Source organism: Hakea prostrata, chromosome 4, assembly GCF_041222555.1.
Source record: "Hakea prostrata isolate BN-2017 chromosome 4, UWA_Hpros_2, whole genome shotgun sequence".
Taxonomy (NCBI): Eukaryota; Viridiplantae; Streptophyta; class Magnoliopsida; order Proteales; family Proteaceae; genus Hakea; species Hakea prostrata.
The window spans coordinates 16,456,546-16,470,100 of record NC_142603.1 but is presented as its reverse complement, the minus strand read 5'-3'; the positions used below and the strand labels follow the sequence as shown (position 1 = coordinate 16,470,100).

Here is a 13,555-nt window from a genome sequence, read left to right as displayed (position 1 = left end):
TAGAATAATATCTCCTTATTCTCAAGTGCTGTCGATCTAGTAATCTTCTTTCTCTTGCTGCTAAGTTTTCTTTTCAGTCTTCATGGCTGCGAATTCTCAGATTCTTGTTCACACCCCTTCATATGATCCACCACAGGTGAAAGAATTACTGAAAGCAAACAACCTCACTTCCATCCCTTCCCAATACATCTTCTCAGACAACAAAAACTCCGACGACCAAGTCATTATAGAAGATCAGTTCCCCATCATCGATTACTCCCTCCTCACTTCTGGAACTCCTGAGCAACGCTCCAAGACCATTCATGACTTGGGCAATGCGTGTGAAGAATGGGGCTTTTTCATAGTTACGTAATTTAACTTCCTCATCAGGAAGAACTAGAGTACATAGCAGTGCAAGACGAATGAGATACTTATTAATGTTGGATTTGGTGTTGTATCCCAGGTTGTAAATCACGGTATGCAGGAGAACCTAATGCAGGATATGTTGAAAGCTTTGGAAACATTTTTCGATCTGCCGGAAGAGGAGAAGAAGGTGTATATGGGGAAGTCTGGAATGGATCCCATCAGGTGTGGCACCAGCTACGATGCTTCCACGGACAAGGTCTTCTACTGGAGAGATTTTCTTAACCTGTTGGTCCATCCTCAGTACCATTCCCCGGCCAAGCCCCCAGGTTTGAGGTAAGCACCACTAATTAGGGTTTCTCAACCTGTTCCTGTTTCTTGTTTCTTGTGTTTTATTTTTGTTTTTTCCTTTTCTTGATGAGTGTTGGATTTTACTAGACTAGTCCTGCTAACATACGTAAGTGTGACCTAACGTTAGATGGTTGCCACCTGATCTTCATTAAATCTTAACTGTTCAAAGCACTACATCTATAACTAGTTCAAAAGGGGCGAAAAAGTTTCTCTTGAAAAGGAAACCAACAAATTTTTGAGCGGTTGAGATTTAATGAAGATAAGATGGCAATCATCCAACGTTGGGTAACATATGCAACACTATGTCATCAGGTACTAATATAACAAGATCCATCTTTTTTAACCATTTTTTAAACGAACCCTAATGCTTTCGCAAAGTTTTAACTCACTTTGAGACCCAAAAAAAAAATACTTCATTTAAAAAGGTGGAGGGATATTCTTGTCTTTTTTACATAGATACATAACCTCATATTTTGGAATCCTAAAATCTCTGAGTTTCTTTTATATTTTATTCTATTTTTCTTTTTTCACATAAGTGTTTTTTGGATCTAACATACATGATTTCAACATTTAGAAATAATGAGAATCTGTAAAAATACATATATGAGAAACTCTTTTGTTACCTAAAAACAGGAAACGTAATAGAAATGTTTCTATACAACCCCTAACCAACCATACGTTATGAACTTGTTCATCTAAGGGTATTTCCATAAATGTAGAGTAGATTGGATTTAATCTGATGGTTGGAATTGGTTGTACAGCGAGACTTGCTCAGAGTTTTCTAAGCAAGTAAGAGAAATAGCACTGGAATTAATGAAAGGGATATCTCAAAGCTTGGGACTAGACGAAAACTACATCGACAAGGCAACAAAGCAGGAAGATGGAAGGCAGATTATGGTTGGGAATATATATCCACCATGCCCAGAACCAGAACTTGTAATGGGATTTCCACCTCACTCTGATCATGGCGTCTTCACCACCCTGGTTGAAAGCGTCACTGGTGGCCTTCAACTCAAGCATAAGGACAAATGGGTCCAAGTGAATTGCGTTCCCAACGCTATCCTTGTCAACACTGCTGATCAACTAGAGGTATCTCACTTCTTTCTTCTTTTCTATTATTGTTAGATACTTGATCAGTGCACTAAAAGCTCTAAATTTGATGGAATGAGTTTAATAAAGCCCTTTAACAAATTTCAAAATGCACATGCTTATATAAACTCTTTTTCGTATAACAGATACTGAGCAATGGGAAGTACAAGAGTGTGTTACACAGAGTAATGGTGAGCGAAACTACAAGGATATCCATCGCCACAGACCATGGACCTTCACTGGATGCATTAGTGACCCCAGCTCCGGCATTGTTAAACGATGAAACCAATCCACCAGATTATCAGGGAACCACATTCAAAGAGTTCTTGGAGTACGAGCAATGTCATGAACTTCGTGACAAGAACAATGTGGACCGGCTTCGGATTAACTAAACGAACCAGCCTTGAGCCGGTTCATAAAATTTATGGAGATTCAATAATGCAGAGTTGCGTACGTACGTGGTACTATTTTATTTTTCTATTTTGGTGCTAAGCTGTATGGTCCTACTACAGCTATGGCTTGAAGTGCTGGTCTGATAATTAAAAATTAAATAAGGAGCCTAGCTTGTTGCTTGTTTGGTTTCTAATTATCTTATGGAGGGAGGAGTCCTATGTGTTGTAATATAAGTAAAAGTATTCCCCTCGTAAATAAATCTTTGAAGGTATTCTATGTTGTTATAGATTTCTTATTCAGGTACATTGGTTTGTATGTTTCGATTTCATTTCCTCATTCTGAGCTGGTCTGAGTGGTGGGATTTTTCAACCATTTTGATAGTGTTTGAGTTAATTTATCTGATTCATTTCACCTACTTGAAATTAGGATACGAAACAAATTCCGGATTGATTCAAAAATTGGACACTCGGCCCAAAGTTGAACCATTCTGACCCTATATAATTAATTACAATTTTGTTCTGTTCTTATCTAATGCTTTGCCTAGTTTTTCATATCGGAATTTTTTTTTTTGATTGGTATGAAATATTGGAATCACTTCTTTATTTATTTATTTATTTTTTAACCGGAATCACTCATCTTACATCATCTACGAACCTAAAAAAAAATTTATATATTAATTACTCTTTTTTATTTGTGTGGTAGAGATGAGATAAAGATAACTTTACTACTTCCAATCTAATAATCTTCTTCGTTCTCCGCTTGCTACGTTTGTTCTCCGTCCGTCTTCATGGCTACAAAATCTCAGATTCTTGCTGAAACCCCTTCATCATCATCTTCTGTGAGTTGCGTAAAAGAGTTAGTGAAATCAAACACCCTCACCTCCATCCCCAACCAGTACATCTGTTCCACTACCAGCCACGCAGACGAGCGAGTCGTTGTTACAGAAGAGATCCCCATCATCGATTTCTCCCTCCTCACTGCCGGAACTCCTGATCAGCGCTCGAAGGTCATCCATGACCTGGACAAAGCCTGTCAAGATTGGGGCTTCTTCATGGTAGTTCAACTTAATTCAGGAATTAAGAACACTAATCAGCACAAGACGAATGGGTTACTAACTAATGCTGGATTCGGGGTGTGTCTGATCAGGTTATAAATCACGGAGTGCCAGAGAGCCTAATAGAAGATATGTTGAAGGCCATCGAAGGATTCTTTGATCTGACGGAGGAGGAGAAGGGAGAGTATGCTGGGAAGCATGTATTGGATCCGATCAGGTATGGTAGCAGCTTCAATGCTTCTGTGGAGAAGGTTTTCTATTGGAGAGATTATCTCAAGGTGTTTGTCCATCCTGAATTTCATTCCCTAGGCAAGCCCCTCAGTTTCAGGTGAACATCACTCATCCACCATACCTTGACTTATCCATTTAAGGGTATTTTTGTCAATGTAGAGGAGCTAGCTAGGATTCTAATTTATGATTGATGGTTGGTATGGTTGCATGCACAGTGAGATTTCATCTGCATATTCTAAGCAGATAAGAAAAGTGGCAATGGAATTACTGAAAGGGATATCAGAAAGCTTGGGACTTGAAGATCAGAACTACATTGAGAAGGCAATGAAGCTGGAGAAGGGTTTGCAGGTTCTGGTTGGGAATCTGTACCCACCATGCCCAGAACCAGAACTTGTAATGGGACTTCCACCTCACTCTGATCATGGCCTCTTGACCCTCCTTGTAGAGAACACTGGTGGTGGCCTTCAAATCCAACATAACGGCAAATGGGTCCAAGTGAATTCCCTTCCCAACTCTATCCTCGTCAACACTGCAGATCACCTTGAGGTATATATGTTACTTCTTTCTTCTCAAAACTTACCAGTATGATACAATGCTCGATATGTTCTTTAAAATCACCTGACCGATACAATGTTGATCAACACTAATACTTTAAACCTTGCTTACAGTAGAGGATGTTCAAATACTTATAAGAAGTTTCAATGTTTGTCTTTGATTTTGATTTGTAATAGATACTAAGCAATGAGAAGTACAAAAGTGTGTTGCACAGAGCAGTTGTGAATGGCAAGAGTGCGAGGATATCCATTGCCATGGCTCATGGACCGTCATTGGATACAGTTGTTAACCCGGCTTCAGAATTGTTACATGCTGAAAACAACCCAGCAGCTTACTCAGGAATGAAGTACAGGGATTACCTGGAGGCCCAACAAGGAAACGCACTTAATGAGAAAATCTGGGTGAACCGGCTTCGAGTCAAATAAAGATGGTCCTTGGTCCAACCTTGAGCCGTTTCTTAGAATTTATAAAGGTTTCAAAATATGCTTATATGCATACTCGTGGGGTGGTACTATAGTTATGGCTTGAACAGCCTGATCTGTTTTGTATCTTATGAATAGAGGTGTAAATGGATAATCGAAAATTGTCACCGAAATAGTATCCAAACTTATTTAGGGATATCAGAATCTGTTCAATTACTATTAGGATGCAAATATAGTATACCATTTTCCTACCGATAAAATTATCCAATTAAGTTACTTGGTTTTGTTTTTCTTATTTTTATAAATTTTTACTTAAAATATGTGAATTTTTTTTACATTTACTACTAAAATAACTGCCAAAGTTGCTAAATTCTTAAATTTCAAACTTAGTCTTCACAAATAAAATAGTAAAGATGTCAACAAGTAGTCCAAAACTTGTATTAAATTTGTATTGATACCACGGTACTGTGACACACGGCAATATTTCGACATGTTGCTGGGGGGCGACATGAAACCCCCCAACGATACGACTTTCTCCTTAAGTCGGCGATATATCGCCGATGGTCGATTATTTGGGCGACTTTCTCCTTAGTTTCTTCTTTCTCGACTTTCAGGCTCTTTGCCGATGTTTGGCAGCTCCGAGCCGGAGAGGATTCCGAGACAGTGAGGGGTGGATAAGTTGCTTCGGTGGAGGGGGTGGCGGTGGACTTGGAGGAGGTGCAAGCGGGGACTAGGAGGAGGAGCTTGTGTTGGTGCTAGTGGAGGTGCAGCCGTGCAGGAGGAGGTCTGGGCGGCAGTGTCAGTGCTGATGGAGGAGCAGGAGCTAGAGGAGGTGGAGGGTTTGGTGGTGCCATGGTGGTGGGGGAGGTGGATTGGGTGGTGGAGTTGGTGCAGGAGGCGGTGTTGGTGGCGCAGGTGGTAGTGGCAGCTTCAATGCTGCCGTGCTGGTGCTGGATCTGCTTGCTGACGAATCCGATTTTGGCTTCGGTGCTGGTGGCGATAGTCATTGATTCACTCTCAAATCACCCCATGGTCGCCTGACATTTCGGAGATTGTCGCCATGTCGGTGGTGTTGCCAACATCCGATACGGCGACTTCAGTCGACATATTGGACCGTGATTGATACCAATTTAATATAATCTACTTAAGAAAATAACTATTCGATTATCATCCAAATCTGACTGAATTAGTCTTAAAACTAATAGGATATTATTTGAATCCGATCCGCTTACACACCTACTTCCTACTTATGAAGATAGAAATCTCGTGAATTCAACTAGTTTGTTTCATCTAATGTGATCAACTCTTCTCGTAATTAATGATATTTTCTTATGTTCATTTTGATCTGGTTTCAAAATGAACCGATCCAACTACAATCGAACTGTCTGGATTTTTTTTACCCCTCCATTGAATTCGATTGATCCGAACAGTTCGAGTTATGTTTTGAAACCCTTGGCCTTTAGGTCCAAGACAAACCACGGGGCCACCATCCATGGCCATCTACAGATAATATCAGTGTCACTATCACTCCTATTTCTCCACCGCTTCCAATCTATTATTCTTTAGTTCCGGTCCTAATTACCTGCAATTCTTCTCGGATTCCATGGCTGCAAATTCACAGATTCTTGTTCAAACCCCTTCTTCCCCATCATCTTTATCTTCCACCAACAAGAGTATGAGCAGCGTCAAAGAACTAGTACAATCAAACACCCTCAAATCCATCCCTTCCCACTACGTCTTCTCCACCACCAATCTCTCCGACGACCAAGTTGTTAAAGAAGAGCTCCCCATCATTGACTTCTCTCTCCTTACTTCCGGAACTCCTGATCAACGCTCCAAGATCATCCATGACCTGGGCAAAGCCTGTCAAGACTGGGGCTTCTTCATGGTAATTAATTTAACTTCAAGAAGAACACTAATCAGGGCAAGATGATTGAGTTGCTAATGTTGGATTTGATGTATCACAGGTTATAAATCACGGTGCGCCAGAGAGTTTGAGAGAAGAGATGCTAGATGCCCTACAAAGATTCTTTGATCTGAAGGAAGAGGAGAAGAGGGAGTATGCAGGGAAGAAACCAACGGACCCGATCAGCTGTGGCACCAGCTTCAATGCTTCAGTGGACAAGGTCTTCTTCTGGAGGGATTATCTCAGGATGTTCGTCCATCCTGAGTTTTACTCCATAAACAAGCCCCTCGATTTCAGGTGATAACCATACATGTAGCTAAAATTTTAAGTTAGATTCTAGTCTGAAGTTTGGATTTGATTGCACAGTGAGATTTCCTCAAAATATTGCAAGAGAACAAGAGAAGTGGTGTTGGAATTACTGAAAGGGATATCTGAAAGCTTGGGACTGGAAGAACACTACATTGAGAACAGAATGAATCTAGAGAAGGGTGTCCAGTATCTGGTTGGGAATCTTTATCCACCATGCCCAGAACCAGAACAAGCAATGGGTCTGCCACCTCATTCTGATCATGGCCTCTTGACCCTCCTCATTGACAATGGCATTAGTGGCTATCAACTCCAGCACAGGGGCAAATGGGTACATGTGGATCCCCTCCCCAACTCTTTCCTTGTCAATACTGGGGATCACCTTGAGGTTTGTTTTTTCATTTTCTTCAGTGCTTTCTTGTCGAATTGTAATATGATTTATTGATTTGAATGTTTTGCGAATGGAATAGATTCTGAGCAACGGAAAGTATAAGAGTGTGGTGCACAGAGCAACCGTGAACGGCAGAACAACGAGAATTTCACTAGTGATGACCCATGGGCCGTCGATGGACACGTTTGTTAGCCCATCTCCCGAATTGACAAATAATGAAAGCAACCCACCAGCATACACCGGAATGAAATTCAGTGATTACATGGCGCTCAAGCTTGGAACCGTGCTTAATGAGAAAACCACCTTGGACCAGATTCGAGTTAAACAATGAGGGTTCAACCTTGAACCATTTATTACAACTAATGATGATTTGGTTTCATCTGTGCTTAAGGTTCAAGGATGGTTTGTTGTTGTATGGTAGAAATCTGGTTTTGTTAAGGTTTCTCTTGAATTATTTATGTTTGATGATTACTAAACTTGAATGGTTAATGGCACCACATACAGGCTTAACTATGGGTACATTATGGGGTAAAAACCTATTGGATCCCAACCTAATGCAAGTCAAATTTCCTGGGTGCCATCTTAGGCAACATTGGAATGCATTTCACTATGTGGAAATGAGGTTATGCTTGGGTGCTGCGTAATTAATGCTTAACACTTGTAGCGCACGGTCAATGTCGAAATCTTGAACTCGTTTTGAAAATTCACTTTTTCGGTTGAGATTTTAATCTCGACTATATGTTACGTGATTTACAGCACCCAAGCAAAAATCAGTAAAAATGGTGGCTCCTAAACTCTTAACAGCATATGTTCCTTTTTCTTAGGATCAATAGAGGTACACTGCTCTGTAAATATATAGTTCTCTTTTTGCAGTATTCCCTTTTTTTTTTTATATTTTTGCAGTACTGACACAAAAAAAACCCATTTCCCAAAAAAAAAAAAAAAACCAAAATCCTCCCCTTCCAAAGAATTAGTGGATGTTAGACTGTCGTTCTTGGATATGTTTCCAAAGGCTTCTCTTTTATGGTTTGGGAGTATGTATGAGATTCTATGAATGAAACGGCAAACAACTCAAACTTTTTGTCAACATGAAAAAGGAAAAAAAAAAAACCAAAAAAAAAAAAAAAAAAAAAATCAAAAAAAAAAAAAAAAAAAAAAAACCAAAAAACAAAAAAAAACACACAAACCCCCCCCCTGGGGGGAGAAAAAAAACACCATGGATCATGCAACATCTATATCATTTTTTGCAATTGGACCTTTGCTACCCCATAACATAGTTGGAAATGCTGCCTGTTTTTTCAGGCATATTATGGCAGTCCCAATATTCTAGCATGAATTAAGTTTTAAGTAACAAAAAAAAACCCCCACAAAAAAAAAATCAAAAAAAAAAAAAAAAAAAAAATGTAATTCATCGAATCAATTCATATATGTATAGAGAATATACGGTATTACATATGTCGTTCACAATGGTTGAACCTACGATTTTTTCACTAAGAAGTATGAGTCTATGCCACTTTATCAATCCTGACACTATCTTAGATAGATGAAAAAAAAAAAACTGAAAGGTCCCAAATTCCAAAAAAAATCAGAACCCTTCAAAACAAATAGCTGCAACTGTGAAACCATTTGCCCCAAACGGAAAAGTCAACAAAAACTATACAAATTTGAATTGGGTTTTTCTTTCTCTCATCTGTATAAAAGTAAACACTGAATTGAAGAGTTTACTGAATGGAAGATTACGTCAAACTGATGGAGAAATCGTAATCTCCATCTGCGCAAATCTTCACATCTTTCATTGTCTCTGAGTTATAATTTCGCAAGAAAGAACTTCAGCATGAAAAAATTAAGATAGAAGACACATGGAGGATTGTAGCTGCATGTAGGAAGGGATCTACAGTTCTACCTAAAAAGGAATTGTACAGTTTAGCTTAAAGTGGGCTTACTGAGGAAATCTCCCAAGCTGAAGTTCTTGCCTGCAGCTCATTTCTGGTAATCCACGTTGGGCCTCTTCAAGTTTGTCACAACAACCCGGAGAATCACCAACGGTGTAATTCTTGCAAGCTTCCAAAAGAACCAGAAAAAAAGAGTAGAAACTGAAGAGGGAGAAGAATGTGGGGTTCAAATAGTCTGCGGCGTCCAATGTAGCGGCCATCCAGCTGCCGCTATCTATGGGCGCTACATGTCCTGCAATAAGTGACAATTGCTCAAGTATAGAACGCCGTGATTTCTTCTCTTCTCTAGTTCTTCCTTGACACGATTGGCACGGCCGTCTATTGTTTAGTGATCATCAATTACTGCAAAACTTTCTAATAATAGTGGCATTGAAACGATGATGGCTTCTTCACAGATCTGAACTCGAGACCAGTTTCAACCTCGTGTCTAACTTGCAGAAACTCTCAAGCTTGAAGATGTTTGCGAAGGCTGCCTGAAGACAAGATTTCAATCACAAACTTATTGCCACATTTAAAGATTGGAAAAGGATCATTTCAAAAAGAAGACTGCAGATTTTCAATCACAAGTATTGCCACACGCCCATCGGAGCAGCAGGGATGGCCTGGGCGCCGCAGACCATTTGAATCCGCAAAAAAAGGTGGGAAAGACTATAAAAAAAAAGTTGGAAAAATTAGTAAAAAAAAAAAAAGTTTGGAAGAAAAATTACATTATGTAGTGAATCTTACTATTGGCATCCTCCCCCACAATCCGGGTTAGGGTAATTGGTAAGGCCTCAAGTAAATAAAAATTTTCATGTACAGAGGTTTGAAGACCTACCAAGAAGTTGGCACCTATATTGAATTATTGACTCCATGACTAGGATGGTCTTGTCGATATAGTGTCTGACCATTTGACCAAATTTTGATCCGTGGATATAAAGTCTAATCTAGACTCGTCCATCAATTTTTGCCATTAATAAAACTATTTTACCATAAAAAAAATATTTGCCTTAAAATATTCTCTTTCCAAAATTGATCTTCTTTTCTTTTGACAATCCAAAGAAAAATATAATATTCATAACTTTAATTTTTTTTTTTTATTAGGTCTTTTGTCCCATACAAAGGCATGTAACATGGAATCTCACCTGGATGTCCTCATTACCTCTTTTAGACTTTGTATTTTAGTGACTGAAGATTCATGTTTGGATGACAAATTTTCTTGTTTTGTAAAATTGTTTGGTGCTGCACAATTAATGCACAAATTCTACAACCAATGTGAGATTTCGGTCTCAACCATCCATTTTCGTAAGTGTATAATCAAATTTTAAGAAACGATCCTTTGCATCACAATTATTGCGCAACACTGAAGTGGAGCTCCCCTACGAGTCAGCAACACAGTTGAACATTGGAACATGAGAAAGAACACTCATGAGGATTTGAAGCAAGCAGCCAAATGAAGAACATCATGAAGGATGAATCTTGCTTCCTGCTGAATTGCATCAGTCCAGTGACAGAAGTAGGCGATGATGTCCTGATGGTCTTACTCCACCGTTATAGCATCAAACCCAGCCGTAGCACCATGCATGTTGGGAAGCCGCACACGCTTGCTGCTACGTTTCTTCGATCTCCGTCACCATGGCTGCAGCGAAATCTCAGATTCTTGTTCAAACTCCTTCATCGCCATCATCTGTGGGTTGCGTAAAAGAGTTAGTGAAATCAAACACCCTCACCTCCATCCCCTCCCACTACATCTTTTCCTCCTCCAATCGCTCCGACGAGCAGGTCGTTACAGAAGAGATTCCCGTCATAGACTTCTCCCTTCTCACCTCTGGAACTCCTGATCAACGCTCCAAGATAGTTCATGACTTGGGTAAAGCCTGTCAAGATTGGGGCTTCTTCATGGTAATCTTTTTCAAGCTCAGAAAAAAACAATACTCCTGCACAAGCGTGCAGAGACGAACTTTGATTTATTGTTGGATTTGGTGTGTCGCAGGTTATCAATCACGGTGTACCCAAGAGCCTGATGGAAGAGATGTTGAAGGCCTATCAAAGATTCTTCGATCTGACGGAGGAGGAGAAGAGTGAGTACGCAGGGAAGCACGTACTGGATCCGATCAGGTGTGGCACCAGCTTCAATGCTTCGGTGGAGAAGGTCTTCTTTTGGAGGGATTTTCTGAAGCTGTTCGTCCATCCTGAATTTCATTCCCCAGACAAGCCCTCTGGTTTCAGGTAAACAATTACTCGTTAACAAATCCATGCCATCTAGGGGTATATATTCTGTGAATTAGGCTAGGTTAGATTCTAATCCGATGGTTTTGCACAGCGAGATTTGCTCAAAATATTCCAATCAAATGAGAGAAGTGGCGACGGAATTACTGAAAGGGGTATCCCAAAGCTTGGGTCTAGAAGATAACTACATCCACAAGGCAATGAAGCTGGAGAAGGGTTTGCAGGTTCTGGTTGGGAATATGTATCCACCATGCCCAGAACCAGAACTTGTAATGGGACTTCCACCTCATTCTGACCATGGCATCTTGACCCTCCTCATAGAGAGTTGTACTGCTGGACTTCAACTCCAACACAAGGGCAAATGGGTCCCAGTGAATTCCTTGCCCAACTCTATCCTTGTCAACACTGCTGATCAACTCGAGGTGTGTATTACTTTGAATTCGGATTGTCTATCGATTCTGTGTTTTCTTCACACTTCTCTGTTACACATTAGGAGTGGATTCATTTTAAATTCTAACAAAGAAAATCAAAAGCCGGCCTTTCAGTGGAGCTCTCTCCTAATGTGCGATGAAGAAATATAAAAAAATACAAACTTCTACCCAATAGAAGAGAGCATGTCCAAATTCTAGTAGATTTTCATGTATTACTGACTTTTTTTCATTGACAATAGATACTAAGCAATGGGAAGTACAAGAGTGTCTTACACAGAGCAATGGTGAAAGGCAACACTGCGAGGATATCCATAGCCATGAACCATGGACCGTCTCTGGACACGGTTGTGAGTCCAGCTCCTGAATTGTTAAACAGTGAAAGCAATCCACCAGCTTACTCAGGAATGAAATATAGGGAGTTCTTGGAGCTGCAGCAAGCAAATGTACTTAATGAGAAAACTTGCTTGGACCGGGTTCGAATTGGATCAAAGAGGATCGAACCTTAGCCTTTTAATGGGATTTATCAAGATTCGAGAATGCTTTTTTGTCGTCTGGTACTCTAAAGCTTTTTTTTTTTTTCTTTGGTAAGATCTGGTACTCTAAAGTTGTGCAAGGCTTGAGGAATCTGGTCTTGTAAATAAATAACAGGAGCCAAGAAAAACTATCTACTTTGGTAGTTTGGTTCCTGACTGATCATGCATGGAGAAATCCTGGGCTGTGTATTATAATTTATAATAATTTTTATATTTTTTTTTGTTTAAGGTTTATCCGAATCAGCTTACATGCATATCTCAACTACATCTTTAAGGTAACTTTTATGTATAAATTGAATGTAAAGTAGAACTAGACCTGTAGTCGCAAAGAGATTCAAATTATCGAACACATCTAAAAATTTAGGACAAATTCCTAAGGCACCTCAAGATATTAGGACTTTAAACATTGACATCACATTTTCTCATTGGAAAACAAACCCCAACGTTGGGCTTCCCTTGGATGCATTAACCCAATCCGCTATTGAATGTCGTTAAACCATTGTTGTTTTTATTAAGATCTCAAAACAACCCTTTAAATTAGGGGTGTCAATTTTCAACCCAAACCATTAAAACAGGACCGAACCTGCCCGTTATAGTCCTAACCGAACCTTAATGGACCGTGTCTGGGCTGGGCCTAGCCAGCCCGTGTGCAGCCTGCTAGAGAGAACCAATAGGCCCAGAGCACAATCTGTTAACCTTTTAGTATAAATTAACTTAAAATATTAAATGATGTTAATGAACCATTGAATTTGGACCCCAATAATGCAACAAGTAATAAGTAATAACCCTTACCTTACAGTTCAGTCACTTTAATCAGTGTTTGAGTATTTCACACGGTTTTAACTTTCAACTTTCAACTTTCAAATTTCATTTAATTTTATTATTTTAAGTGTTAACTTTTAACCATTTGTTTTACTTTCACTATTTCAAAATAGAATTTTTTTGTAATGGTGTTTTTATTCCTATGATATTTAGAAGGGATAATTACTGTTGCCCCCTGTAGTTTGATTTTATTACTAATAAAACCCTGTTCTTTATGGAATTACTGTTGCCCCCCTTCCTTATAACGGTGTTAAGTTGTCGTTAAGTTTGAATATGTAATGTCTAATTTGCCCTTCATGAAAATTAAGAAATCAAAAGATGATACTACCTCATTTATAAAAGCCGTATTAAATGTCAATTTTATCCTAAACTTCATTTATTTTGAATTAATGAAATTGGCAAAATTCAAATCCAATAAACTTCATTTATTTTGAAAATATTTTAAGTGATATTCAGTTTCCAATTTGAGTTGAATTTGATTTTCCTTCCTCTTCGGTTTCTATTTGACTTTTATTCAATCATTTTTTTTTTTTTTTTTTTTAATTTTTATATTTTTAAGAATAAAACGG

At 39.1% G+C, this 13,555-nt stretch overlaps 4 protein-coding genes across 5 annotated transcripts; all 4 read left to right on the top strand.

Annotated features, from left to right (window-relative positions):
• On the top strand, positions 1-3,057 carry LOC149018201 (2-oxoglutarate-dependent dioxygenase 19-like). Of its 2 annotated transcripts, XR_016172899.1 has the most exons (5): positions 1-343; positions 443-678; positions 1,455-1,782; positions 1,929-2,232; positions 2,981-3,057. XR_016172899.1 is itself a non-coding variant. In XM_089152516.1 (4 exons), exons 1-4 carry the CDS (start codon positions 83-85, stop codon positions 2,172-2,174), a joined length of 1,071 nt encoding a protein of 356 aa, XP_089008642.1. In that variant the 5' UTR covers positions 1-82; the 3' UTR covers positions 2,175-2,451. The 2 variants fall into 2 exon arrangements, 1 of the variants encoding a protein (XP_089008642.1); XM_089152516.1 differs by lacking the exon at positions 2,981-3,057 and having other exon boundaries at positions 1,929-2,451.
• LOC149018200 (2-oxoglutarate-dependent dioxygenase 19-like) lies at positions 2,890-4,895 on the top strand. The gene is made up of 4 exons (XM_089152515.1): positions 2,890-3,229; positions 3,322-3,557; positions 3,676-4,006; positions 4,192-4,895. Exons 1-4 carry the CDS (start codon positions 2,963-2,965, stop codon positions 4,438-4,440), a joined length of 1,083 nt encoding a protein of 360 aa, XP_089008641.1. The 5' UTR covers positions 2,890-2,962; the 3' UTR covers positions 4,441-4,895.
• A 1,100-nt stretch (positions 4,896-5,995) lies between these two features.
• LOC149018199 (2-oxoglutarate-dependent dioxygenase 19-like) lies at positions 5,996-7,719 on the top strand. The gene is made up of 4 exons (XM_089154306.1): positions 5,996-6,325; positions 6,405-6,640; positions 6,710-7,037; positions 7,120-7,719. Exons 1-4 carry the CDS (start codon positions 6,041-6,043, stop codon positions 7,369-7,371), a joined length of 1,101 nt encoding a protein of 366 aa, XP_089010432.1. The 5' UTR covers positions 5,996-6,040; the 3' UTR covers positions 7,372-7,719.
• Positions 7,720-10,606: 2,887 nt separating this feature from the next.
• On the top strand, positions 10,607-12,137 carry LOC149018198 (2-oxoglutarate-dependent dioxygenase 19-like). The gene is made up of 4 exons (XM_089153858.1): positions 10,607-10,873; positions 10,965-11,200; positions 11,295-11,622; positions 11,871-12,137. The coding sequence occupies exons 1-4, from the start codon at positions 10,607-10,609 to the stop codon at positions 12,135-12,137; spliced, it is 1,098 nt and encodes a 365-aa protein (XP_089009984.1).
• Positions 12,138-13,555: the final 1,418 nt, after the last annotated feature.

Coding starts and splice junctions, on each gene's coding strand:
- LOC149018200 (XM_089152515.1), top strand. CDS start 2,963: ATGGCTACAAAATCTCAGATTCTTGCTGAAACCCCTTCATCATCATCT. Junction 3,230..3,321: donor AAGATTGGGGCTTCTTCATG/GTAGTTCAACTT, acceptor GTGTCTGATCAG/GTTATAAATCACGGAGTGCC. Junction 4,007..4,191: donor ACACTGCAGATCACCTTGAG/GTATATATGTTA, acceptor GATTTGTAATAG/ATACTAAGCAATGAGAAGTA.
- LOC149018198 (XM_089153858.1), top strand. CDS start 10,607: ATGGCTGCAGCGAAATCTCAGATTCTTGTTCAAACTCCTTCATCGCCA. Junction 11,201..11,294: donor GACAAGCCCTCTGGTTTCAG/GTAAACAATTAC, acceptor GGTTTTGCACAG/CGAGATTTGCTCAAAATATT. Junction 11,623..11,870: donor ACACTGCTGATCAACTCGAG/GTGTGTATTACT, acceptor CATTGACAATAG/ATACTAAGCAATGGGAAGTA.
- LOC149018201 (XM_089152516.1), top strand. CDS start 83: ATGGCTGCGAATTCTCAGATTCTTGTTCACACCCCTTCATATGATCCA. Junction 679..1,454: donor GCCAAGCCCCCAGGTTTGAG/GTAAGCACCACT, acceptor TTGGTTGTACAG/CGAGACTTGCTCAGAGTTTT. Junction 1,783..1,928: donor ACACTGCTGATCAACTAGAG/GTATCTCACTTC, acceptor TTCGTATAACAG/ATACTGAGCAATGGGAAGTA.
- LOC149018199 (XM_089154306.1), top strand. CDS start 6,041: ATGGCTGCAAATTCACAGATTCTTGTTCAAACCCCTTCTTCCCCATCA. Junction 6,641..6,709: donor AACAAGCCCCTCGATTTCAG/GTGATAACCATA, acceptor TTGATTGCACAG/TGAGATTTCCTCAAAATATT. Junction 7,038..7,119: donor ATACTGGGGATCACCTTGAG/GTTTGTTTTTTC, acceptor CGAATGGAATAG/ATTCTGAGCAACGGAAAGTA.